The sequence below is a fragment of the Cygnus atratus genome, chromosome 8, assembly GCF_013377495.2.
Source record: "Cygnus atratus isolate AKBS03 ecotype Queensland, Australia chromosome 8, CAtr_DNAZoo_HiC_assembly, whole genome shotgun sequence".
Taxonomy (NCBI): domain Eukaryota; kingdom Metazoa; phylum Chordata; class Aves; order Anseriformes; family Anatidae; genus Cygnus; species Cygnus atratus.
In genome coordinates, this window is record NC_066369.1 from 18193607 (window position 1) to 18221585 (window position 27979).

The 27979-nt window shown below is 35.7% G+C and overlaps 1 protein-coding gene across 10 annotated transcripts in view; it reads left to right on the forward strand.

The window, feature by feature from the left end:
• The window catches only part of TTLL7 (tubulin tyrosine ligase like 7), a 72540-nt gene that overhangs the window by 13352 nt on the left and 31209 nt on the right, over positions 1 to 27979 (forward strand). For 4 of the 10 annotated variants that reach the window (XR_004777300.2, XM_035537963.2, XM_035537968.2 and 1 more), the window contains exons 3-12: positions 2765 to 2829; positions 5883 to 6041; positions 6234 to 6362; positions 8085 to 8206; positions 8832 to 8899; positions 13760 to 13918; positions 15149 to 15365; positions 17149 to 17313; positions 18124 to 18282; positions 27687 to 27781. Coding sequence is in view for 9 of the 10 variants with exons in the window: in XM_035537963.2 (XP_035393856.1) it covers positions 6017 to 6041; positions 6234 to 6362; positions 8085 to 8206; positions 8832 to 8899; positions 13760 to 13918; positions 15149 to 15365; positions 17149 to 17313; positions 18124 to 18282; positions 27687 to 27781 (1139 nt within the window). In the remaining variant the exon portion in view is untranslated. Of the gene's footprint in view, positions 1 to 2764; positions 2830 to 2951; positions 2991 to 5865; positions 6042 to 6233; positions 6363 to 8084; positions 8207 to 8831; positions 8900 to 13759; positions 13919 to 15148; positions 15366 to 17148; positions 17314 to 18123; positions 18283 to 27686; positions 27782 to 27979 lie in introns of all 10 variants that reach the window. The other 6 variants (XM_050712366.1, XM_035537966.2, XM_050712365.1 and 3 more) reach the window with 6 other exon arrangements.

The window sequence follows — 27979 nt, forward strand, 5'->3', positions numbered from 1 at the left end:
GAAACTCTATATTACTTATTTTGTTAACAGTTTGAAATATGTTATCACGTTAAAAAGGGCTTTTGAAGGGTGAGAGTGAGCCAACAGTCACATTGCGTGCTCTGCTATGAAAGACACTTTGGAGGTCAATTTTTTAAACTGAAAATCAATCTTCAACTTGCTGATTCAGGTCTCAGATGTGAAATGGCAGTTATAAACTTTAGCTCTCATTAAAGTAACTCTAGCTTATAGATTCAGAGTTAGTGCTGTTACTTCAGCTAGTGTTTGGTAGTTCAGGTAGTTCAGTTGTAAGTTTTAAAAATGCTGGCCATTTGGATAAACTACTTGAAAGTTTACAGAACTGCACAGGATTCAAAAAAGCTGTGTTGAATCATTTTTTTTTTCTTATATAGCTTTTAGCTGTCTGTTTAGCAAACCAAGCAGCTGAGCACTCTGTACATTCACTTTATCTGAAAGAACTGGTGAATAAACATCTCATCTCATTTGATGTTGAGAGCAAATGCTTTTGAAATTAATATAGATTTCCTTTGACTTCAGAATGTCAAAGGAAACCAATCGCTAATGTGTATGTATTTTGAAGCCAGCTGACTGATAGCCTTTTTAAAACAAGTTTATCACTTCGATAACACACTGAGCCTCAAAATGAGGATTGCTTTTTGCATCTAGAATTTCTCTGTAGGAGTGAGAACTTGCCACCAAATTGTTCTGTTCGTGTGTTAAATCAAAATGCTTAGCTCTGCTCACATTTTGTCAAGACATATTAAAAAAAATTGTGAAAGGCTGTGATGTTTTTAATTCCGTGGTTTAATGGCTGCAAATTGTTACTTTGCTATTTCCGGATGATAGTGAAGATGGCATTTGTCTCTGTTATCATTTTTGGTCATGTTTCAATCTCATTTTGCATCTGCATTTTATAGCTTAATTCCAGGTCAACAGTTGATTATAGTTTTGTGTAACTGAACAAGATCTCACATGGTATCTTTTTTTTTTTCCTATCGATGAAGATTTTTTATTCTTTTTCTCTGGTCTTCAGAATTTTTCTTCATCTCAGAGCTCAATACACAGAGGAAGTACTTCGTGCATATTTCAGAAGAATAGATAATATCGATAGTGCTAGATGTATCACTAATATTATATTGAGAATTTCTGATTAGTGTTTGTGACTTTCTTGTTGGATGAAACTAATGGCCTCTCTGTAATAAGTAGCAAAGCCCTCCCTACTACAGTGGGTACAGGCTTTCACATCCTAAGATCTAAGGGAACAGAAATCTTTGTTATTTAGGTCAGACTGACAATACAGAACTCTGATATTTGCTGGGTCCATGCTCTGACAACTACTTTCACTTCTTTCTTTTCACGTTTCTGTGAAATTGTTATTTTAATTTCCCAGGTAACTGGGGAGGGGAGCGCTGTGGTGCTGCCCTTCCATCCCCGTGGTCATCTGCCAAGTTATGTAACTGTATCTTAAGTGCGTCTCCATTGCAGGGTGAAAGCTCCTTATGTCGGGAGCTTTGTGGATTTCTTCCTAGCTACTGTGCATTTCTAGACACTTTTGACAGCAGTGGGTAAATAGCACTAATGGGCTCAGAGGAAAGCAGTCTGCTAGTTTCAAAATCTATATACTAAAATATTCTACTGTTGCTGAGTGATTACTTGTCTGTACACAAAGAAGCTAATTTAATTCAAATAAAATTGACAATACAATTTTTGTAGCATTTCACTTAAGTAAATATAGAAATAGGATACAACAGGAAGAAACTTAAGAAATGCCAGTTGTCATTGAGAGCTACTAACATATGTACCATCGGTTAAGCTCTGAAATCGAATTTTCAGTTCATACACGTAAAGTTAAGCCTATGCGTGGCCAATTGGCTTTTCATACTGGTTACCAAGCTTAGAGTGATTTGTTAGTAAATGAATCTATCATTCTTAATGCTCAAATTTGTTAAATTACATTTATTTTAGACGTACATATGCAAAGCAGTCTCTTGTTGTTAGGTTACGCAGCAGTGGTTTGATAGTCACTGGTATGATCCTTGGAGAATCTCGTTGACTTGAGTGACTCTCTGGAACAGATTCTCAAGTTGCTGTGTTTTATTTTAAGTTTGAATTTGATTCCCCCAGTCTTTGTTTTGATCTGATTAAGTCAACCATTTTCTGGGATGCTTACTCTTAGGGGAAAAAAAGGGCTAGATGGCATGCAAGTTACTATTTAGAGGCTAAAAATAACCTTTTCAGCTCCACACTGTATCAGGATTGAAAATGAAAGATTGTGAAAGGCAGAGGTCTCTTGGAAGCAGTGTGGAGCAAATAACTTGGGAAATGAAAGAGTGATTTGTTCAAAAATGCTTTTATATAAACTAGGCCAGAAGAATATTTTCCAGGCAGTTTAATAGCTTCTTCTGATTAAGTTTGTGTAACAGCGATTTTTTTTTTCTACAATGAATTGCAACTTGTTAACAAAGAAACATGTATTATTCCATTAACTATGAAACCTGTTCTTCACACTGCTCTTCACCCAGGCACCCTCTCAGCCTCTGTCACTATTACCTTTGTCGAATTGCTTCTGCTGAACCTTGCTCAAACTGTTTCCTTTGGATTCAAGTATCTGCCTAGGTCCCTGTCCATGTGTGACCCTGTGCCTCTCTAGCAAGTGTGCCTGACCTCTGCTGTCCCTGGAAGATAAAAGTTTCTGTTTCCTCGATTCCCTGGTCTCTGCACTTGGTTTTTTTGTGCACGTGTGTTGACTTCTGGCTCTTTGTAGGACAGGACTGTGTGCAATGTAGCTCTCCTGCGGGTGCTCTTACACCTTGCCAGGCAACTGTAAAGGTAATATGTCATCTTTTATTCTCCCTAGAATGCTTCTATTCAAAGTACTCATTTGTATAAGAATGTGCTAACCTGACAAAGGTGCATTAATTTCTTCTTCACAAGTCTCTCTCCATTTATAGGTTAATCATTTTCATTCAGCTGCTTTTGAATCAATATGGGTGAGCAACAAACCTTCATTAATTTATGTGCATCTTGATTTCAGGAGGGAAATTGTGTATGGTAGGAATTGCAGTCCTTTTCTGTCTGAGGGTGAGTGCAGAGATTCCTGATAGCTGAGTTCCCAGGGTTAAGCAAGTCCCAGTTTGGAAATATAATAGTTTCTTCCATGTTATTAAAAGCAATCTCTTAAAAACAGGTCTTTCAGATGGGTTACCGGAGAGAGGTGCCTCTACATTGTTGTAGCTGAACACAGGTTATAGGTTATGTTTATTTTATAAGTAAAAACTTATCATAGTTACGGAAATTGACTCAGATTGTAACGTAATCACAACCCGACAGTGCTGCTGCAGTTACCTGTGCATGATCCAGTGGGCACTGCGAAACGCTCTGCCCGGTAATTGGAAGAATTGCCAGAGCAGCAGGATGCAGAATGGACTGCATCCTATGTAAAATGTTTTGGAAAATCAACTCAGGGTTACTATTATAGCTTTAGGCATTGTGCCTGTGTATAAAACATTCTCGCCTGGGTGTTTGTGCTCCCTATTAAACAATCTAAAGAGTATTCTACTCTAAAGAGTAGAATGGTTTATTTATAAAGAAAAGTAGTAGGTCAACAATGTACTGTAGTTTTGAACTTTATGGCCCAGCTTCAGAATACCAAGGCACTACAGTAACTCTGGGCAGATATTTCTCTATGAGTATAAGCTGAATGAAAGCTGTATAAGCTGCTGGATTTTTATTGCCACACCGTAGCTCATAAATCATGGTGTGTTAGTAAGGACTGGCATTTCTCACAGGGAAACGTTAGTTGTCTTGACATTTTTCCAAATTCATTAAAAGCTTTTAGCCAGTACTGCTGAGGAACAACTGCTAGGAATTTGTATATATGCATACAAGTCCTTAATTGGCAAACAGGCATACTTCAGTGTTATTCCCGGGAACTAAACATGTCTTGTACTCTGGTGGTATTCTTAGCCTGAGAAACAGATAACGTGCAATATGCAGTGAGTCACTGTGTCCAGCGCTGCTCTTCCTTAGCAGCGCTTGTGAAGAGGATGCACGCTTCATTTTCCCACCTTTGTGTCTGATGTTGGCAGGCCAGCGGGCAGCAGGACTTTCAGGCGCCCTTCTTGGCTGAGGGTGTCCAAAACATTAAAACTTCAAATGGACCTCCAGTTATAGTTCAGTTCAGGGGAATGTTCCATTCTGAGGCAGTTCTGGTACAGCAAAGGATGCTGTGAGTAGGAAAGGCTGAGAGTTACTGGTAGGGTGTCAAACACTGTATCTGTGTCATAGTCTGTGCTTACCTCCTGGACAAATAAATACATGTTGCAGTGTTAATTTGCAGAACTCCTCTGAACGGTCATGAGGACAATCTTTTTGTCTTCTTTCATAGCAGAATTTGGCACCCAGTATGTTGGATACAGTCATAAGAGAACCATAATCTGCTCTTTTTTTTTTTTTTTTTCCCCTTTCATGTTAATTAGCTTTTAAGGATAGGTTTCTGTCTTAAAATGAAAAAAAGATCTTACAGCTCAAGGTATCTGCTTTTATGTTTTCTTAACAAAAATGTGACTTGTCCAGGATATAATCATCACTCCTTCTTCCCTCTTTCTCTCTCTGAGACATGCACATGTGCACACATGCACCCCCCCACCCACCCGGAGTATTTATAAGTAATGTTGTGATAGCTTTGCCAATGTACATCTACGTACAGCTTGTCCAAACTTATGACCAAATTCATTTCCCATCATAAGTCATGGCTAACTTTGATTTTTACTGCAATTTTCTGCTATATATAGCAGAAGAAATTCCTCTGTGTGAAGCTATTTTAAACAAGTTTTGCAAACACCACAAACAGCAATAAGAACTGATCTAGAGCTAGTGTGAGGAACTTTAGCCACGTGCACAATTGCAGAAAAGAAATCAAAGCATTTTAAAACCAATGAATTATATTGTATATGTTTTGAAAACTACTAGACTTGTTTGAGGCAACCTGCCAAAGATGGCCTTTGCCTTCTTGCAGACTGTTATAACAGATGCTGCACACCCAAAGTCATGTAGTGGTGTGTTTAGAGCAGTCTTATTCCCGAGTGGTTTTGTCTTTTTTTTCCCCCTAATGTTTTAGCCTGTTCTCATATGCTTAAGCTGTTTTTTCAAGACATTTTTAAAGTGTGGTATTTTCACATATTGTCGTGTGTTCTGAGATTACTAATTAAAAAAAATATTATTTTTTTAAAGTATATGTGAAAAATAGCATTTCATACAAATACTTCCTTTAGAAACTGATGTTTAGAAACTTGACAAGCCAAAGTGCCTTTCAGTTTTCATCAGTTGTTTCTTGAAGTACTGTGAATTGTGAAGCTGAGGTCACATATTACCAAATGATTATTGGACAGTCATTTAAAAAAATGTTGAAAAATGAGAAAGTGGAAAAAAGGTTATTAAAATAACTTCAATTATTTCCCATTTGGTAACCTTAAAACCCATAATGCATGGTGTCTAATTTTGAATTTTAAATTAAAAAATTGTTTAAAATTCCTGTGAATTCATTTAGCTTTTGGGAGATAAACAGTTGCAGTATTGATTGAATTCAGTATTACCTATTTTCATGCCCTAAATCTTCCCTACAGAAATAAAAATAACACAATGAGGTAGTATAATCTTGTTTTGCAAATTAATACTGCATTTTTTTTTCCCAGAAACAAAATGATTGAACTGAATTAAACAAAGTTTTATATTTACAATAACTTGTTTTATCCTTTAAGTGTTACTTTTGACTTACTAAAAACAGTTTTGTAGTTAGTTATCTGCTGTTTATATATTTTTTCAGGTTTTGTCTATAACAGAGTTTCTCTTACATTTTTGACACAGATATCTATCTGTTCCAGAACTAATATTTGCTACAACCAGAGACTGAAATGGTCTGAATAGAGCGTTAAGTAACTTGGCTTTGACAGCTCCATCATTTCCTCAGAACTTGGAACAGAATTTGAGCTCTACTTCTACACTATCTTAGATTATAATGCCATCCTTGCCTAATGAGGGAGGTATGCAAGTCTCGTATTTTTTAATATAGCCTATTAATTATTTCTGTAGGCTTGTAAGTTGCAGTGAAGTACATTTTTGTAACTGGCTAGCTCAGATGCTGCATGATGGATGGTATGGTAATTTTAGTTCATTTGTATACATTATTTGAGATATAGATGTGTTGTTGATAGTTAAAATGTTATTTTTCAAAGATAACCTTGGAACTGCTCCTGTGACTTTGCGATCGGAACTACCCTATCAAAGCCCAATTAAAAGAAAGGTCAGAAAGAAGAAGAATGGAGTCATCACTGCAAATGTTGCTGGCACAAAATATGAAATTGGTAGGAAGCTATATATCTTGTTGTTATCGTAATACCAATTGATGTGAATGGATTACTAACTGATGGGGTGAATTAATGGATTTTGCATCAAGCTGACAGTGAGTCATTTCCAAAGGGTTTTATGTTCTGAGAAACCTTTGTCTTTTTTTTTTTTTTTGGAAACATTGAGTTGATAGCTTTGAGTGCTGTACAACATGTATTACTCCCCACTCCTTACTCAGGGAAGGGCCCTGAAATGCAAAAAATTAATTAATGAAGATAGCTGTGGAAAAAAATATTAATTATGATTTACATATGAATTCAGAAGTATACTTAAAACCGTAAATGATGAACAGTTTAAATGCAATTTTAAATACCCTTACTATTATGCAGAGGTTTCTCAATTAAAAAATAATAATATTTTGCATTTTGATGAGGCTACTATCACACTAAATCTATAGTTTATATTCTGTTGTAGAAGAAAAGATGTAGAAAACTAGAATCATGTAACTTGGCCTCAGTCTTTTAAATAGCGTGTTTGTAGGACCAAAACAACACTGTATTTCTTCTAGCTTTTGGTGGAGTAACAGAAGAGAATCTGGGAGGTGCCACTAATGCTGATTCTTGATTAACGGCAAATAATGACAATAAATATATGCTCCTGTTCAGCCTATAATATGCACAATGGGTTTGTTCTGATAGCTCTCCAAAAAAAAAACAACAAATGGCTCAGTATCAAGACAGGTGCGTTATCCTCTTCAATGGACTAGTTACTGGTAACTTTAGAATGACACTCTCTCTACCCTTATCTCCTTCCAACTATGGAAATGGTTCAACGAGTTTTCCAAAGACTTCAGGGCTCATAAGTATTTCAGAGACTTTCTGTGGCATCTGTGAAGCTTCAAAATGAACTGTTTAGACTGGAAGCCAACTGACGACTTTTCTCAGGTTCAGGCTTTGAACCAGGAGTAGTGACAGACTTTCAAACTCCAAACTCACAGCATACTTGAGTAGACCTTGCTGATTTTTACCACGTGGGGAAGACTTCAAATCCAGAGATGTCTTCTCTAGAGAGGTGATATCAGAACAAATTTATTACGCAGATAGCAGAATGAATAGCTTAAGGAAAAAAATATTTCTTTTTGTTTCTTTTCTTTTTTCTTTATAAAAATCTTTTATCCAAGAACCTGTGTTATGCCTGGAACATAATCAGAATTATCTCTTTTTTTTTTTTTTTTTTTTTTTAAAATCTTAAAATAATGTATGCATTTGTTTTTGTAATTACCATACTAAATAAACTGTGGAACAAGATGATCTTTAAGGTCCTTTCCAACCGGAGCAGTTCTATGATATCTTGACTAAAGAGGCTTTGTTCCATGTGTGCAGTGACACTTATATTTATCATAGTTTTAAAACTAATGTATGTGACGACCAAAATTAACTCTAAAAGCTGTGCAAGTGGACTTTTACTAGGTCAGTGTGGAATGCCTTGAAGCTATTTACAGCTACCATCAGTGATTGTACACTGTTTCCAGACTGCTACAAGGTGCTATACCATTGTAATGACGGATTTGCAATAGACTGATGGAAATATTGCAAGTTAAATAAGAGCTTGCATGCTAATATTGTTCTCAGGCAAAGGGATGAATATTTAAAATATTCAACATCTTGATCAATTTTTAAAATCTTGAAAATTAATCTATTTTATTCAAAAAATTCCTTAAGTATGTGATTTCTCTGTAGTACGTGTGGTAATACGAGAAATGGGATTTGTGAAAACACGTGATGAAGATGAAACAGCTAATCTTATATGGAGTGATTCTGCTGTGCAACAAGAAAAGATTGCTGAACTTCGGAACTATCAGGTAGAGTGATAGTATTTTGGACAAGTTTCAGTAAACTGTTTCACTCTGAGAAATTCAGTAATGTGTCACTTTTGGTTACACATGTATGGAGAGGAAAACAAAACAAAACAAAAAAACACAATAAAACAATACCATCCAGATTGCAACAAGGCTATACCACTACATATTTTTAAATCCCGTTCTCCTTTTTGGAGTTATTTGTTCATACCATTTGGAATCTGCTCTTTAAGTATTTGGGGGCTGTTCTTTCATGCTTTTGTCTGCCAGTTGATTGTTATGAATTATTGCAGTTTTAAAGAAGAGGCAAAATATCATTTATAAGTTGCTCATAAACTTTTAAGCTGTAAATTAGGCAGAGCTCTCTCCCCAAATAATAAGTATTTTCTTTTCCATGTTTTTTTTTTTTTTTTTCCTCCCTGGGAAGAGAATACAACTTACTGCATCTTTAGTTAAGACCACATAGATAAGTTAAGACCACATGAGATACTCTCTTGAATGATTAATATGTAACACTGATTACGTTTGCCTGAGCATGTAACCGAATGTTTTGAATGATTGTATTAGTTATGACAGAAAAATTTAAAAAATACCAACTTACTTAATTTCTTTTTTGCTCCTCCCTCAGAGAATCAACCATTTTCCAGGAATGGGAGAGATCTGCAGAAAGGATTTTCTGGCAAGAAACATGACTAAGTAATCTTTTATTATTAAGAAGTTTTTCAGCCATGGTATTTAGTGCAGTACAATGCTGAATTATTGCCTTTTAGGTTTGTTTATTTTTAAGAAGAGGCTACAAGAGGACCGAGAATAATTTCCAAAGTTACTGTATCTCTCCAATTTACATCAGTGGAAAATGATGCGGGTTCAGTTCTGTGTCTACATGCTGCAGAATGCCTGAGGCGGCCTTAAGTTGTTATAATACATGTAATGTATAATATACCCAAGCATACATCGTGTAAGAGTAGGAAAGGATAAATGACTAGTGTGTGAATGGATATTACTTATTTTTAAATAATTAATAACAATATTTTTGTATATATCACATTAAAAATGTGAAGCATCTTACTGTTTATGTCAGAAATAAGTCAGACAAATTTGATTTTGTTATAAATTATCCTTACTCTAGTGAAATAGTTGGGTTTTGAAGAATCATATTAGCTGAGAATCTGTGAGTAAGAACTGAGAAAACAATAGTAAATATTGATTCATCAGCCTGGTAATAAGGAAGAGTTTTCAGAGAAATATGTGTGAATGTTTTGATTCTTCTAGCCTAGATCAGTTTAAACAACAGTTAAAAAGAGTTAATCTTTTGGCCCCAAATTTTACCTACACTGCATTTGCCATTACCAAAATAGAATTTGTTTTTGTGTATTAATATAATGTGATATCTCATCTCTCTTGTTCTCTTTCCTTTTTTGTTTTGTAAATACTACACATAGTATGTAGAATGTATGCAAATATTATGTGCATTGCTATGGTGTCTACATGTCCTGCTTATGGACCAGAATCCCCTTGTTCTGGTCCATAAGTATATACCTGCTGTACAAGCACTTCGCTGCCCCTTCCAGACTTAGTTCTAAGTAAAAACATAGAGATAGCACATGGATGTAAGCAGGTATTTGGAGAGATCTCAGAAACAATGGAACAGTGGTCAGCTTGATAGACAGTGCTATCCTTGTGTATTGGTGCAGGTATGTGATTTAAAAAAAATATGCAAGACGAGTAAAAAAAAAGATTCATGCACACATTGTATTCAAATACAGTCTCATTATCTTTCTCTCAACCTACCGAATTCTGAGATTGAAACAGTTTAAAGATGCTGAATGTCGAGATTGCACATATTATAGATCAGATTAGAATAATTTCTCTGGTATGATAACCCTGGGTTAAATATATCTATGTTGTGACTTCACTTAATATAAGCAGATAGAACAGGGTCTTAATCAGTCTCTTTTTTGCAGTACTAGCCTCATAATTCAATACTTGGAATTCATAATTTACAAAACTCAGTGATATACCTTGAGACTGCTTGTGAAAACACAAGTCCATTGTGATATGTGGTTGGACAGGCTTCTGTATTTATAATGGAGGATTTTGTTCCATATAGCTGCTGTTCTGTCTTAAGATTTATTTGATTAGTGTTTCTGCATTATTCTCTCCATGTTTTGTTGCTTTTCTGCTGCATGCAGTCCTTTCTATTCAATTGGATCCTTACCTATTCCTAGCATATTCTGCTTGCCATTTTTTTCCCCCTGCTGCATTTGTACTATGCAAATGCTCCTTGTGTGTACTAGACTTGGATTGTTGATGAGAAGGAAAAAGGCAAACAAAACCCCCACCCTGTTGTATTTAAAATAAATAAATAAAAATTTTTTTACACCCTTAAAGAGCTCCTTTGGTAACAGTGCATTTTCAGTGAGATCAGGTAAAGCTCTTTTATTCTGAGGCAACGAAATAAGGAATAACCCTAGAACAGCATTTCTCATTTTTTCAAAGAGCAGCTACAAATGCCCAGAACTTATTTATTTATCTCTGCATCCATTTGTTGGGAGAAGTAAGCAAACAACATAAAGAAGAAAGTGAGAATGAAAAGATTTAGAATAAAATTGAATACTTAGAGTGATATGCATCTCTTTGAATCCCAGATTATGTATAGAAAATGTGTGCATGGCAAGTACTGTTGTGCATGCTAATGATGTTGGTCATAAACAGAGAGAAGGAGATGACTAGAAATTGAGATGCAGATGAACGCAAGGAGTTTGGCAGGGGATTTCATTACACAGGTCTCACAGACTTAGAAGCAAATGTATGAAGAATTACATGTCCTGGGTGATGGTGAGGAGATGTTCCTTTGGAAAATCTCCTGTAAATTCTTATTTCAAAACTTGTAACTGAATGTCAGCACTCGAATTTGTGTGTCCATAAATGCTAAATTTCTTTTGCCACATAACAGGCATCATGAGATCAGTTTAATTAGTAAGTCGTATTTGACTAGTATATACAGGGAAAATATTATGCTGAGGTAAAATGCCCTCTCAGTAAACTGAAATGTTAATAATGACTTTTTTTTTTTTATTACATGCCAGAGGTTACTTACATTTAGTGGGAAGTTTCAAATTGCTATTTGTGAAAAAGTCACATGCTGTATTCAAGTAACTGTGACCTGTTTACTCAGATAGTTGCATAGTTATAGAATTATGACAGAAAAAAAAGTCCTGTACATGTTTAAATCATGTGTTCTGTAAACAGTCTCATAGATGCAATCTCCTCGTGAGTAATAAGTGTAATTACAGATTGTATGCAGTAAGTAGGGAAAAAGGTGTACAGGATGAACAGCAGAGGGAATAGATACGAGATGTTTTTTATTTACATTTAAAAGGTTTGTGAACTGGTCATGGCTGAAGAGTCATTCTCATCTATCTCATCCACTAACCTCCTTTCATATCTGAAAAGTCAGAGGATCTTGAAACATAGGCAGTAGAACCTGTGTTACTTGACTGACAAGTCATTTCTTTAATAACCTACAGTCACTACAAAACACCTTTGGTTCTTTTGCACAGAAAGCACTCAGAAATGAGAGCAGGGGCTGACTGGATCTGGGAGCTAAAATAGCACTCAGAGGAACAATAACTTGCTTTTTAGTTCTCAGACCTCCTGGTAAGGACTGCAAAGGCTAAAGGACAGAGCAGCACAGTGAAGAAGTGGTTACCCACAGTAGTAGATAACAGATGTGCTGGAAAATAGGGCTATTGTAATGGGATAGGTCTTGATTCAGAAAGCTGCTTGATGATGTTCCTACACCGTTTGTGAATAGGGCCAGGCAGGGAAGAACAGAGCTGAATTCTTTTGTCGAAAGTTTTAGTGAGCATCAGAACTTGTAAACAGTGGTAAGTATTCAGTTTTATGTTATTGTTTGTAGTCTACCCAGTTATGCATAAGGTAAAAGAAGGCATAAAGAGCTGATGTAATTGCAGTCAGAAAATAAGATATCTATGTTATCAAGTTATCAAGTTATATTTGTTAAATAGGGATATGAGTATTGAAATCTGTGAGTTAAATATCAAGTTTCTGTCATGCAATACTTCAGGATGCAAATGAGAAGTAATTTGGAGAGGGATGTAAACTAACACAGAAGTTATGTTTTTTTTTTTTGGCCTAAATACAGGATAATTTATGGCTAATTTATAGGGTAATTTAAGATATGCTCTTCACTCAGCAAGGCAGTAACATCTCTAAATGTATAGTAGATGGACAGTTTAAAAATTATGCCTTAATGATCAATTATAATATCAACTCATGTTTTTTTTTTTCCTGAATATTGAATGGCTTTCATCAAACTAGATTTTTAAAAATGACAATTGTAACGAAGCTGCAGGAACACTGAGCCTCATGCAGTACTCCAGGAGTACTACAGCTATTGTGGCTTCTGCAGAGTGTTTGTTGGGTAGCTGGCTAACAGTTTGGTGACAGTGTATCTATTATACCAGTAGGTCCTGGCTACAGTCCTAGTCTTACAGATGCAGTTGGCAGTTCTGCTTCTTCTGTTAGTATTTGAGCCACTTAAAGTAAAAGTGTCTTATAGTGCATGGGGATCATTATGTAGGCTCATAGTAGAAATGAAATATTGAAATGATATTGTATGTCTGTTTTACATGTAAGTTATCCTGATGATATTAGTTTCCATTAGAAAAGTAGAAGTATAGCTAAATCTTTAATTAATTAAAAAAATTTTAAAAATCACCATAGTTCCTTTTTTTTTTTTTTTTTTAATTAAAGTCTGGGCAGCTTGCTATATCAGTTCACTTCTTTTTAAGCATCCAGCTTTCTGTTGATCTGTGGCTATTAGTATTCCAGACGTGTCCAACCTGAATACTAGTGTAGAGTTACCCAAACTGAGTTCATACAAAGTTACATGTGAAGCTTCAGAAGTTCTGCATACCTGAAACAAGCTAGCTGCTTCAGGATTTAACTCAGCAAAGACTAAATTTGTCCTACTGGGAACCATGCTATGCTAGTCCACGTAGTACTACAAAGTATATAAAGCTTACCTAACTTGACTGCACCAGTATTAAAGCTACCTTGCTTAAAGCTAACTTTTATGTATCTAGCCAGCACTGCCAGTCTGGTATGGGTATATCCTTCCTATCTGCCAGAGATACGGCTTTGAGTGATGGAAACTTCTATTAACTGAATTGTCTGCTGTCCTTTTAGGAGAGTTAGAGGAGTTAGATGCATGCCAAAAAATGAGATGAATGCCAATAAGATAATAAATACAATATGATGATAAGCGAAAATGCACAAGAAAGTCTGCTTTTATTGTTCCTAAAGTATGCATGTGAATATGTCAGAGCTCTAACCATTCTAAATCAACTGCAGACATCTGCTCTCCTATTTTTTTATACAAAATATAAATTTTATACAAAAATACAAAAAAGTATTTTGCTAATGAAATTTTCTAGTCAGATTATTGTAAATGATATTTAATCCAGAGGATTGATCCATCAAAGCATTTTATTATCTGAAAAAAACAAACTGTATTGCACTTTTTTTCAGAATGATCAAGTGTCAGCCTCAGGAGTATACTTTTATTCCTCGAACATGGATCTTCCCTGCAGAGTACACGCAGTTTCAGAACTATGTAAAAGAACTGAAGAAGAAGCGTCGACAGAAAACATTTATAGTCAAACCAGCTAATGGTGCAATGGGGCATGGGTAAGTTTCATGTTAATTCAGTCTTCTTACCCAGAAAAGGCAAAATCTAGTGCTATTTACATCACTAACAGAAGCTGTTTCTTAATAAGAAGTTTGTCATACAAGTGGTACAATCAGTACAAAAAAGGTAACGTATTGGACAAAGAATTAACAAGCAGAAACAGCTAAAATACTAAAGTAACTGGAAGTGGTATTTTAATGTTGTTCTAAATGTGACAATTAAAGAATACATTTTCTGATGATGATCAGATAAGTCTTAAGATCAGTATTATTTTTATTGTGGAATTATCCAAACAATATATTTATGAATCTCTTGTGCTTAGACTTAGAGGGTGAGATTGCATTGTGCACAAATGGCAGGGTTTCAGTAGTTGCAGGGGTGTTGCTTGGAAGATCAGGATCTTCCGCAGCTCTGAAAACAGCCCAAGTACCCTACTGCATGCTAAAACTGCAGCACAAACATATTTAAGATCAGCAGCCTCAAGGTGAAGGAGAAACAGAGGAGATATCGTTGGGGATGCAGCTGGAGGCGCAGTCTTGGAAGGAGGTGACCCTCATACTGGAGGAGGGACACTGCTGAAAAGGCTGTGACCTGCAGTTGGGTTGAAGCTGTTTTGCCTGTGACAGGAATACACAGTAAAAAGCAAATGAGATTTAAATATCTTGATTTAGTAGTTATCTTCTTATTTTTGAATATTTCAGTTTTAGCTTTTATTGCTTTTAATATCAATTTGGGTTATATACTATAGTAAAGCTCTTGGTTCTTTTTTTTTTTTTTAAATAAAAAAAGTATCAGCATTACTGTAAAAGTAAAGGCCCTGAAATTTTTCCATTTCGTTATTTTTCATTCCTCTTGGAATGAAACAGAAATTTTGAGATATTTCACAGAAAAGATGGGGAAGAATAATCACGGATGCTAGAGGCTGCAAATTCTGCCAAACAATTTCTAAGTGTAGAGGGAATCCATTATTACCATTTGTTGAATCAAAGGAAGCAGAAAGTTATTTTGAAATGGCTTGTTGCCTTTTTTCCGTCCAGTGAAGTATTATAAAAGACAGAAAACTAAAAGCCATGTAAGTGAATGGCACTTTTTCTCTACCCTACGAATAGGCTGTGTAAGCTCTTTCCACATAGTCTTTAGCCTGACTACCTGGCTGAAAGACCATGAAAAAATATTTCAGAGTTATGTCCAAGTCTTACATTTTTAAAATAACTTTTGTTTGTAACTAGGATCTCTTTAATAAGAAATGGAGAAAAGTTACAAGCTCAGGATCACTTGATTGTTCAGGAATATCTTGACAAACCATTTCTTATGGAAGGCTACAAGTTTGATTTACGTGTATATATTCTTGTAACCTCCTGCGATCCATTAAAAGTGTTTTTATATCATGATGGACTGGTGAGAATGGGCACAGAAAAGTACCATCCGCCCAGTGACTCAAATTTGGTAAGTTGGAGTTTATTCTAATTCATTGCTTATGCATGTAGAATTTTACCTGTGTAGTGTCCAGGCATCGGTGGATTTGAATTTCTTATACCTCACTCTGTACTCTATTGGTGCTATATCTTTCCTTTTCCTTTTCTATGTGCTTTTAGAGCTGCTTCAGTGTAATTATGCAATAGAAAATGCCTGGTGAGCCATTTACTCTACTGTCACTTAAAATACTGTTCTCTTGAAGAATGCCAGTATAATTTGGATCTCAGTAGAAATTATATGTTTTAGAAAAGTTCCAGTATTATATTTGGAATAGCTTGCTTTTAATGTTTTATTTTTTTAATATTTTTTTATTTTTTATTGTTACTATTCTCAGCGTTATCAGCACTGAAGTATGCTATGAGTGGATAAACAGAGCAGAAGGATAAGCAGGTTTCTGTGTTTTTGCAACTGTTCATGTTGTAGTCTGTTCATTGTATGAAATAACCTGGCTTATCACTAATGACATTGTTCTTCAGATGACACTGTTCCACAATGACATTGTTCCGGATAACTTCAGACTAAAAATTAATTCAGATGTTTAACTAATATTCTAAAAACAGTTTCATTTTTTGTAGTCTGAAAAATGATTTAATTGTCTGAAATAATTTGATGGAAAGACAACTTTTACAACTACTCAAAAACACAATAGGTTTCATAATCATTCTCAAAGCAGTAATTGAAAGCCATGGGAGAAATTCATTACTTGTAGTGCTAATACAATATATTGTTAACTAGCCTGCAATTAAGATGCTTGGTTTTGTTAATTTCATTTATTTTTTTAACCATAAGTGTAGTGAGATAAATGACAGCAGAAGGCTTGTGTTGTCTATTGGCTGTCTATTCAAAAACGAATTGGAACAGAAAGCCCACGGCCAGCTTAGAACATCAACTAGCATTCAAACAAGGAAAGAAATATGACAAAGACCTCTCACTGTGATAAGGACTGTCATCATGGTAGTGCAGGTGAAGAGCTGAATTAATACCTGTACTGAAAGATACATAAATTTATAAATCATGATTTATAAGTTAGCCTTTAAAGGCTTTTTTTTTTTTTCAGTGTAACTGATAACATAAATTGTTGTTTAAATTTTCTTACCTGAAGGAATCATAGCACTCACTTGTTTATGTAATATATCTTGAAATTTACCGCCTTCTAATGTATGGCTACCAGCCATTCAAAAATGAGCAATTCTGGTAGATAGCAACAAGGCAGATGAATTTATATGTAAAAGATACTTTAAAGTATCACTATCATGAGAACATTTCTCATAACTAAACTAGAGTGACAACTGAAATGTGGGATTGTCTATGAAATGGATGCCAAAGTGTTTTTTGCACTTTTAAAGTAGCACTTCAAAGTACTATCTTTATTGTTTGCTTCTTGTGTAATGTAATTGTTCTGTAAGTTATGATGATTGCTTTTCACATTTTTATGTAGTTGTTTACATACAGGCTTGTAAAAACGGCAGATATATTTCCTAACCAGATGTTGATCACAACTGGCTTAAATACAAGCCCAGATTTTGTTATAACGTGGCTAGACCGTTCAGTATGTGAAAATTCCAAGAATTAGAAACATCAGAAACAACAGAACATCTGCTCACAATATATTTTCAAATATGAATTGTTTGACTATGTCATTATTGATTTAACATTTTTAAAAAATAATTTTGAACTGACTATTCTAGAACTGTATTTAAAGTGTTGTTCTTTTTTTTTGTTTATTGTGTTGATCTCTTCTCTCTCTCCTTAGAGCCAATTGTATATGCATCTGACTAACTACTCTGTGAATAAACATAATGAACATTTTGGACGGGATGAAACAGAAGACAAAGGAAGTAAACGCTCCATAAAATGGTTTACTGAGTTTCTAGAAACAAATAATCTTGATGTCTCCAAATTCTGGAATGATATTTCAGTAAGATAAAACTAATATGCTTTTCTTTATTTTGTCTATGTATATTCTTAAAAAATTAATTGCTTCTGCCATCCATTGCTTTACTTGAATATTATTTTTGAAACTTTATTAATCCAAATTCTCAGCAATGCACACCACAAGTGACGTGCTATTAATGATGATTATATTTTAAAAAGGTGATATTCAGAGTTTGATTATAAATTTAATATTAAACTTTGTCTGAGGTACAAAAGCCCTTTCAACCAGTTAGTTATTCACGTAAGTAATATCATACACAGGAACAATCCCATTTAAACTCTCAAAAACTTTTCTAGCACTTAAAGCGAATTTTATGTGAGAACATTTACAAAACTGCAGTCAGTGCTGTGTATATCAGTGGATTGGAACCTGCACCATTAAAGTCAGTGGGTATGTTACAAGCATCTTCAGGTGAGGAATAGGACAAAGACTGACAGAGCTGAGGCATGATCTGTAATTATGTTTCCTAGTATATTTATCAAAAACGATATTGTGAAGTGAAATGGGCAAAGTTTGGCTATACTATGCATTGTTCCCAGTATACCTTTAGTATTTAGGCTATCATGTATCTAAAAAAAAGTATGTGCTATGGAATGTATAATAATACAATAGCTATTAAATATCTGTAAATAGATAAGAAAAAATCTGTTACTCAGTTTGAACATTTATTTGCTATTTTAAGTCTTTAAAAAAATCATTTCACTAAAGCATCTATGAAAGTATGAAACACATTAGTTCAATATACACTGGTGTCTTCTCTGCTGATAAATTTTTCTGAAAACATCCCTACAGGAGTTAGTAGTGAAGACTCTCATAGTTGCAGAGCCACATGTTCTTCATGCTTATCGCATGTGCAGGCCAGGGCAAGCACCAGGAAGTGACAGTGTCTGCTTTGAAGTCCTGGGATTTGATATTCTGCTGGACAGAAAACTAAAACCATGGCTCCTAGAGGTAAACCTCTTTAAACAAATGAAAACTTTTAAGAGTAAAGTTAAGCGAGCCCCAGCTGAATCTATATCTACGTAAGAAAACTTCCACAGAAAATCTGTGTGTTACAGGAGGTACTGTTATTGAATGTCTAGATGGTACCTCTTCTGCAGCAGCCGTATGGAAACACTGCCTGGCAGTGATTTTGGAGACTCAGGTAAGGTAAATTGTTTTCTTGGAGGAATGTTGCATTTTAGACATTTGTGAAAGTTTTAATGAGAAATGCAATGTTAATCCCATTGTTCTGGGTACATTGTATCTGAAGGATCTTTTTATGAGAACTGGGTAAGGGGTAAGACATGGGCTTCCCTCATGAGTATGGTTCAGTACATAGCTCTGGCAGCTTGAGTGAATGTGTGATCCTAATCATTTTTTTGTTTTTGTTTTTGAATATGGGTTCTTTTCCTTTCCTATGGCTTTTGAAAGCACCCACATACACAGAGGAAAATAATATAGTATGTAGGTGAAACAATTGGCATGAATGGGCTGGAAGAAATGTTTCTCGTCTGATATGTTAATAGTATAGTGAAGCTTAAGCCTGCACACATTTTTAACCAGCAGTGTTGGAGGATTGTCTACTTTGTTCTTTTAATTACTCTAGTATTAATATATACATATGGTATTTACTTACCTTTTCCAGATTGTCTTATTTCATTATGTTAACTGGCTGGGATGCTGTACAGCTGGAGGAAAAAAGCAAACTGTATTAAAAATGTGTCTATTGACAATAAATCATGAATATGATTGGCTACTGATGAGCAAAATGTACGCAATTAATTTACTGAATTACAGCCGTGTTCTCAGGTCTTTAATACTGTCAACAGTTGTTTTGTTGCTCTTATTTCTCTCAGGGGTTCAGTATAATTTTAATTAGAAAAATATAAATTCCTTCACTGTCCTCCATGCAAGCTTTGATGTCCTAGCCAAAAACAATTTGTGACATGAACTTCATCTGCACTTACATCTATATCTTCTCTTTTTGTCAAGTAAAGCCTATTAATCCCTTTAATTTAGCTCTACACTTCCAGGTTATCATCTATAGGTTGTCCATAGCTTGCATATAGGTTGTTTAAATACAGACTGAAGTTTATCATTTATGATAAGGTAGTTTCGGAGGAGGGTCTCTATTTCTAGATTCCTTGTTTGTGAGGGAGGGATCTGGCAAAGTAATAAATGCTGCTTTCATATTTGGGGTTGCTGGAGAATACTTCAGGACTTGAGGAGTTGTGTACTTGGTTATTATTTTTTAGTATAGAAGTTTATTTCTTCTGCTTTTGAGGATACAGGTATCCTTTAACTTATTTTGCCAGATGTTGAGCTTAAACTAACAGAAATTTCAAACTTTAAAACTTATTAAATTGGTTTCTACACTCATCCACAGGTTTTCACTGTGCTTGTTCATGCTTTTCGCGGCCCTCTCAGTACAAACATGTAGTGTGTGTGTGTGTGTATAAATATATATACCATATACAGCGTAGTATAGAACAACCTTACAGTGCATATATATGTACTAGATATAGTAATGTGCATCTAGTGTGTGTATGCACATGCTGTTTATAATAATAGTATATATGCATATATTTCTTCCTAAAACAGTCCTGGCTTCTTCTCCAGCTTTCCACTCTTATCTCATTCCACCGTTTCCCTCTTGCCAAAACCCCCTCCAGGGAGTGAATCATTCTTTCTAACAGTGGTAACAAGTACTAATCACAAGGCCCTGAATGTTCCCAGTGTTATGGGAAAATTGCCAAAATAGGATTAGGATGGTAAATCTAGTTTCTTATTTCCATAGCTCATGTAGCTTTTCTGTTATAAAGATAGCTTAATAAACTATTATAAGAAATAAATTGTCCAACATTATAATAACTCTGCTTTCCTGAGATGACTTTTATTTATATTCCACATTATACAACGTAGCTCTCCTTCTTCTTGATGCTACTGAACTTCCAGAACCTTCTACCGAAGTGAGAGCTGAGGGAAATGCATGATTGCCATCTTGTGGCACCAAATGTCTCTGGCAAGCATCTGTACAGTTCCAGCAGCCTCCATCTGAGGAGCACCAGCTACCTAGATCTCCCTTCTGTTCCCAGAAAATTCAATTTTACTGCTTTTGACCAAATTTTCCGAACTAGATTATTTTATGTAAATTGCAAAGTTATGTAGTTGAAATTCTTGGATTTTAATAACTTATTTTCTCCCTCTTCCTAAACTAAGACCAAGCTGCCTGCTTTTTGTTTTTGCATCCATATTGCAACCAAGCCTCAAGTGCAGGGTACCAAGCTTCCCTTGTGATTTATGTGGCTGAGACAAACTTACCTTATATACAACTCCATGTTTTTTATTTACTGTAATTGAACTACTAGCAAAATATTTTCATGACTTTATCAATCCTGTTAAAATGTCATTGGACCTATTAGGTTAAAATTTCCAATTATTGCTAATTCCTATTAATGAAGTAGTTAAAGTTCACATACGCAAGTTTTCTGGTGTCTACTCTTTTCTTTTGTGTTGTGCTTACCCTGCCTGTACCCCTGGAGATCCAAAAGGCCAGCAAGAAACAGGAGAGGTCTAGTTCTACATAAAAAGGTGGGTAGGTTGTTATGGCAAGTAGTCAGTGTCCTGTGTTTTTCACCAGGAAGAATATACCGTTGATGGTGAAGGTTTCTTCTTTGCTCTTAGCTTGTCTTAGCGTTAGTTTTAATCTTTTGCTGACACTGTCTATTTACTCGCTGTTCACTCACTGGCCAGCAATTCCAAATTATCTCCAAGTTTTACTGTTACTGGTTTGTTTTACACTTTCTGGATTGTGTTCTGTATTCTATTTGTTTTCCCTAAGCCCAGTTTTATCCAGTTCACAAGGTTGCATTCCTGTAGTGAATGCTACTTGGCCACGGCAATTGGCATATATCTCAGTGTTTCTAGGTTTTCAAGGGCTTTGCTGTCATCATCTGCTTGTACTTTTGGGGCCCTGTATGCAATCCTGTTTTGTCAAGTCATTAAGATGTGGCTTCCTGATAAAACTACTAGTGTCTTTTAGCACAAGCTGGTCATTTGTACATCCTTGGTTCTTGGGTCATTGGATGCTAAATAATCATCTCTTAGAAGACATACATATACAATGCTTTGGTAGCTAGTCATTATGCATACCTATTGTGGCGGTACCACTGGTACGTTATGAAGATTACTTTAGAGCACTGATGTCTTACAGATTAGTCAGCAACCATTTTTTTTGTCTGGAAGCATGGGATAGACGCGTGAAAATAAGGGACAGTGTTTTCTTATTAGGAAAAAGCAATTTTCTTAACATAGCGTCTTTCCCCAAGGCTTCTTGAGACTTCTCACCAATGATCACGTGTGATAAAGCAAGACACTTTGTTCAGTATAGACAGGTTTTTTTTTTGTTATTATAAAAGTTATATAAAATAACATGCAGATATCAAAAAGCTGAGTATATAGAGTAATGGTATTTGCATTGCTTGTACTGAGCCATGAGTAGAGCCATGTGGAAATACGTCTCGTTGCATTTCATTGGCACTTGAATTGTTTCTGGGCTACCATAGTTCATAAACTTCCTGCATAAATGTAATCTTTTTGTTTGAGATTAAGTTTTGCATGTCAATCAGCAACATAGTTAGTGGAAAATGACCAACTTTCAGCAAAATAAAAAACAGGTTTGGTCATACCATATATCTCAAAGTGTGAGTGCTATTCAGAGTTGAACGTGGGCCAGCAATGTACACTAAGTGATGTAGACTGATCCATCTGGCACCTGTGAGGCCCCATCCGGAATGCTCTGTCCAGCTTTATGCCCCAGAGTAATGGAGAAACACTGATAAACTGGAGTGAGTTCAGCAGAAAGCTGCTAAGGTGCTTAGAGGACTGGTGCACATGCCGTATGAGGAGAGGCTGGGGGAAACTGGGTTTTCGTAAGCTGGAAAGGGAAGGCTTTGTGGGATCCTCCTGCAGCCCTAAAATGGGCTTCAAGGAAAGACAAAGTCAAATTCTCCTCAGAGATGTCCAGTGCAATGGCTAGAGAAACTCAGGAATAGAGAACAGGGCATGATCTGGAAAGGCTGCTTGAATGAAGAAAAAAATGCAAGAGAAACAAATAGCTGTAGACACTTTGTGCATGATCTTTTGGGATTTCTGTTACTCTTTTGAAATAAGGAATACATCCCTTGTTGATGCTCTGATAAATGCATGTAGATGACTGTGCAAAGTAAATGTGCTGCAGGGTACTTAAGAAGGGAAAAAAGCTCAAACTTTTCTTCATACAGAGAACTTAAGCTTCTCCTCTGAAAAGTAACGGAACTGGCATTGCAGGCACCCAAATTTGGTATGCATCTGTGATTTCCTTGCAGGTATTTGCATGGAAAATGAACTTGAGTTTTGCTGTGAGGTTAGTCACTGTTCTTTAAGCTTGTAACATCAAGCAGAATTTTTACTTTTTTACTGTGTTCAGTGAGTCTGTTATTATCTTACCAGTTTAATACCTGGTTGCCGTGAAACTAGTTCTCTGTGATACAGCTGTGCGGAACAGCCACCCAAGGGGATTCCGTTTTTCTGAGTGTGCTGTGAGAGGCGCAAATGAGCATGTTACAGTGATTTTGAACTGCCGTAGCAGTAAGGGCTGTTGAGGCTCTCTGACATACCCCTGCCCTTGGGGAAGCCTGGGCCGCCCAGTTTGTGTCCTCTCTGTACTTGCACAGCATGAACTCTGGAGTCAGGTGATGTTTTCTCATGCATTTAGTAGGTTCAGAAAGGTACTGCTGAGCCAGAACTTGGGCAGCAGTTGTTTGGCAGGTATGGTAGAGAGAGCAGAAGTAAGTTATTTGCTGTGCTGGCTTCACAGGATTGGAAAACTGCAAAAATTTTGACTAAAAGAAGGCAGCAGATTAGGAGGAACATAGGGCTGGCTCCTAGCTGACCTTGTGCTCAAGTGCCTTGCTAAAATGAAGCCAGTGAGCTAATGTACTGAGAAAAAGATGCTTTTTTTTTTTTCAATTTAGTCATTTTAAAGGAGAAATCTCACTTAATCTGTGAAGAAATAGACAAATATTGTAAAAACTAAACATAGATTAAGCTGTAGCTATAAACTTCTTTGTTTAACTTGATGCTTCAAAGTGATGAGATATTTTCAAAATTGAAAAGAAGTGTGAATCATAGGGGAAAAATAGCAACCGGAGACCCAGAGTAGAATTTTGGGAAGACAACAAGTAAAAAAATTAAAACAATTTAAGAAAAATGGAAATTTTTAAATTATACTTAGCTTGAAAAGCCTTATTGTATCAGCTATTGCTCATAAATATAGCTGGTAAATATTAGTTTAAGTAGAGGACACAAAGAAAGGGAAACAGGGCTGCATGGTCAGTGGTGGAACTTGGTGCGGAACCCAGGATTACCAAGTATGTCAAGTACATTTTCCAGTGGACAAAGTATCTGACAGATATTTTCTAGTTATCTACTTATTTGTGTCCATAAAAATATACATAATATCGCTTCAAATTTCTTTTTGGATTTGGCTGAAAGCAATCAGACTCAGCTGTCAGAATGACTGTGCTACACTTTACAAGTGATATACAAATGTGTGTGATTTTGCTTGTATTCTTCATTAAAAACTGTATGTAAGACGTATCACAAAACACTTCCATAGCAGTCAATGAGGCTGTGTTAATAAAGCAGTGGTGTGTGGGCATTAACCATCATTTAGGTGAGCGCAGAGTGCCATTAATGCAGTCCTCCCGTGGCCTTCAGCAAGGTCAGCATTTCAATTAAGTGATGAATAAGTACATAAAAAAGAAAAGTTGTAAAAGCTCAGTTGCCCCTTGGCCCAAGAGCCTAGTAGTATTTAGAATCTAACTGGTTACCATTACAAAGAACAATTGATGAGACTACTCGTCTAGCTCTTTCCTTCAATTCTTTCCTTCTTTTTAATTTTATTTATAACAAACAAAAAAGATTGACTTTCAGTGACTCTTGCGCCAAGCAACCTCTCCCTCTATTGCCTTGGAGAGCCAGTCTTGGGTTTCTGTCTCTTGCTTTCTGCTGGCTTGTCCTCTCTCTCACACTTGTACACGAGCTCTCTTTACTCTCAGACATTGGCAGGGAATCTGCTAAGGGTGCATGACTTCAGCTGGCTCAAGATTTGACTTCGGTGATAACTTCTACTCTTTCCACCTTTCAAATGAATCAAGAATGAAAAAGATTTAACAATATGGCATTACAGTGGGCAGTTGTCCAAAGCGCTTGTCTAACAGCCTGCATCTATGTGGTAGTCATGGCTATCGGATGAACTTTTAAAGTTGTTTGGATGAAAACCTGATTCACCATCCAAAGAAACCATATTTTTACACTAAATAAGCCTGCAGAATTTCCTTACCCAGGGACTTCACAACACTTGTTTTGGTGCAAGGAATGGGTATGCAATGTGAAGGCAGGATGAAGAGGGGGGCAGCAGCAGTCCTTTGTGGCAGCCTGCAGTCACACCACATTAGGTAAAATGTGAAACTGCACCTGTAGAGGGTAGTTCTGTGGTGCTTAAACTGATGGATGTGCTAGCTGCAAGATCTCTGCCCTTCTCCTCTCCTTTGTTGAATGCATGTTCCCTGCCCCCTTCCTTGTGATGGCAGCGGTACTTATGAGATTCCTTCCTGAGATGATCGAGGAACAATGAAAAATAAGTTTTGGAGAGGGTAATCTACATATGGATCATTGGGATCAGCTTCCTCACTCACTGTGGACCTAGGTGCTAGTGTCAAGACAATGAAGTGGGTAGGGTAGGACAGGTTAGATTTGTATTAAACTGCCATGCAAAAACAGTCTTCTGCTTAAGCTACGAAAACGGTGGCTAGTACTCCCACAACTTGTGAGGTTTATAAACAAGAGATTAGAATGAACTTCATAATCTTTAATCAAGGATCTGCTCAATGATGGCCATTAGCAGCCTTCTGTGTAATAGCAACTTTATGGCTTACAGGTTTCTTGTTTCTTTTTAAATTCTAGTGTTATAGTCACTTTATTAAAGAATGAGATCTTTTCCAAAACATTCATGTCGTCTTACAGGTTAAATGAAGACTAAATCCCTGTTTGTTAAAGGATGTAGTATTTTATTCAATTGATTTTAGGTTTATGAAGTCTTTTATGTTATGTCATGTCTCTATATTTGAATGGTCTTCTCGATAGTTGAATATTTCAACTTTATACTAATAGGCTGCAGCAGAGAGAGAGGTGAGAATGTGCTCTTTGGCTGTTTCCATAAAGGGGTAAAATGCCAGGCTGAAATTTTTCCCACATATTGGTGAAAGAATACGGTGAAGTAGTATCTTAATTATTTACAGAGTTTCAGTTTTGTAAAATCAGAATCTTTTGCAAATGTAGATGAGGATGGGAGCCTTACATGCTTCAACTTACACTGCTTAATTAAAAGTATTACAGATATGAAGTCCTTTACTGACAAGTGTGTAATTATGAAACACAGTGAGCTCTACAACTGCCATGCTCACAAGTAGTTTGATTAATTGTATGTGCTGTATTAATTGAAATTCTAATTATGAAGCAAAAGTTGAAGATTTCAATTGGAGGAATTAAAACCGCGTTGATAATTTAGTTCTATACCTACTGAAATAACAGCATTTCAAATGCTTTCGTACATCTTTTCTACCCCTACCTTATTTTTTTGCTTAATAAACATAGTCAGTATGGTTTTGTTTGTTCATAAGTGCCAGAAGTAGATTTTTGGCAAAATTCACCCTGTAGGAGAGAAACTGTAAATAATTTTATACTTTTCAGAGTGCTAATTTCTACTGGTACTCACATAAGTAATATATATTTACAACATTTTTACTAATGCAGAATTTATGCCCAATATTGTACTTAAATTGTTGTCAGCCTAGGAAGTACCTAAAATAAATTTAAATACAACGGTGCATTTTTGTATGCTTCTGAATTGGAAACTTCAGGGTTGTGTAAGGATGTGTGTGTAGCTGGGAATTCTGTGCATTCAGTATTGGACTAACATAACATTTACATGTTTCAAACAAGTCCTCATATCTAACTGTATTCTCACCAGATTTAAGGATTCAGTATATTGACTCTAATAAAAGATTGGAAATTAATTTACCAAATTTTTGGAATTTTTAATAACTTTATTAAACTATATTAACTATAAATTTCTGTCTGCTCAGCTGTTTTTAATGTATGCAAAACTAGTATTTCAAAGTACAATTTTATCATTTGCTGTATGTTACTATGGAGTCAAAAATTCGATACAGAATATCATATTGTTCAATATCTAACATTTCTCCTAAATAAGGAGCTGGGGCTTGATTTTACATCTCTGTTTTCAGTTCAGCGAGCTTTTTATGTATTCAAGTATTTGTTGGACTGAAACATAAAGCTCTACATTGGATCCCACTTTTTATTTGCATGAGGTACAAGGCATTAGTTTCCACTTCTGAAGCTCTTTAATGTCTGTCCCTTCCTAGCCAGCACTGCTCATTCACAGTCAGCATGATTTCTGCCTCTTATTAGCACTCATTGCTCATGTATAAATTTTTACACAAGGCTGGAGGGCGTTCCTGGAGATGCTGATGCATTTACTTCATCCTCTATCAAAACTTTCCTGTAAGTCGTTCTCCTGCAGGTGCTGCAAAGCTTGGCTGTGGTTAGGTGATAGTTGGTGGAGGCTGTTAAGTGTGTGATTTAGTCTCATTGATTCCCAGACTCATTTACCTTGTTTCTCTGTTTATAGTAACATAATCTTGTCCTATACTTAGGTTGTAAGTTTTTGTTACTGATACAGTTATTTGTTTTGTGTTTTCTTACTATGTACTGATTTAATAAGTTAGATCTCAAGGTTTTGCTTTAAAGCATATCAGAATAGTTATTTAAATGTACTTGAGAAGGCCTTGAATTAGAACTTTCTGTTCTTACAAGCCACTTTTCAGAGAAGAACTGTATTCAAAATTGATGTCAGACTGGGATCTAAGAAAGAGTTTAACTCTTCCTGTACTGGACTCCTACAGTATGGCAAATAGATGGCTATAATGTGTTTAGCAGCATTTTCCTGGTAAATTTCTTGTCTCAGCAACCAAAAATACATTAGGCTGAATTTACAGTGCCAGTACTTGAATCATGTTCATTGTGACTGGGTAAGTTGGTGGCTGAAAGGTACATCTCCTCACTCCTTAGTATCTGTGACGTTTAATGCTCTAATTATTTAAAAAATACAAACCAAAATGAGCTTCTCAACATGTATCATCTAGCTCTTTGCTATGTGTGAAAGAATGGTTTCTCCAAAGCCTGTTACAATAGATGCATGTCCATTGAAGCTGAACATTCCTGAGTATTATGCATCTCATTTTTTTCAGATTAATCGTGCTCCAAGCTTTGGAACTGATCAAAAAATAGACTACGATGTAAAAAAGGGTGTTCTTCTAAATGCATTAAAGCTCCTCAACATACGGTAAACTTGTCCTCTTTTTTTCAGTCTGGCTCTCCTTCTGGCTTTAAATGTGTTGTTTGGTTTTGTGTGTGAACTTATTTATTTATTCTCTGCATTGGACTAGTAGAACATGAAAACATTTTTTTCCACCTTCATATTTAAAAAAAGTAAATGCTTCCATTGCTGTCAGTTTTGCTATTGAAATTAATCCAAATTTAA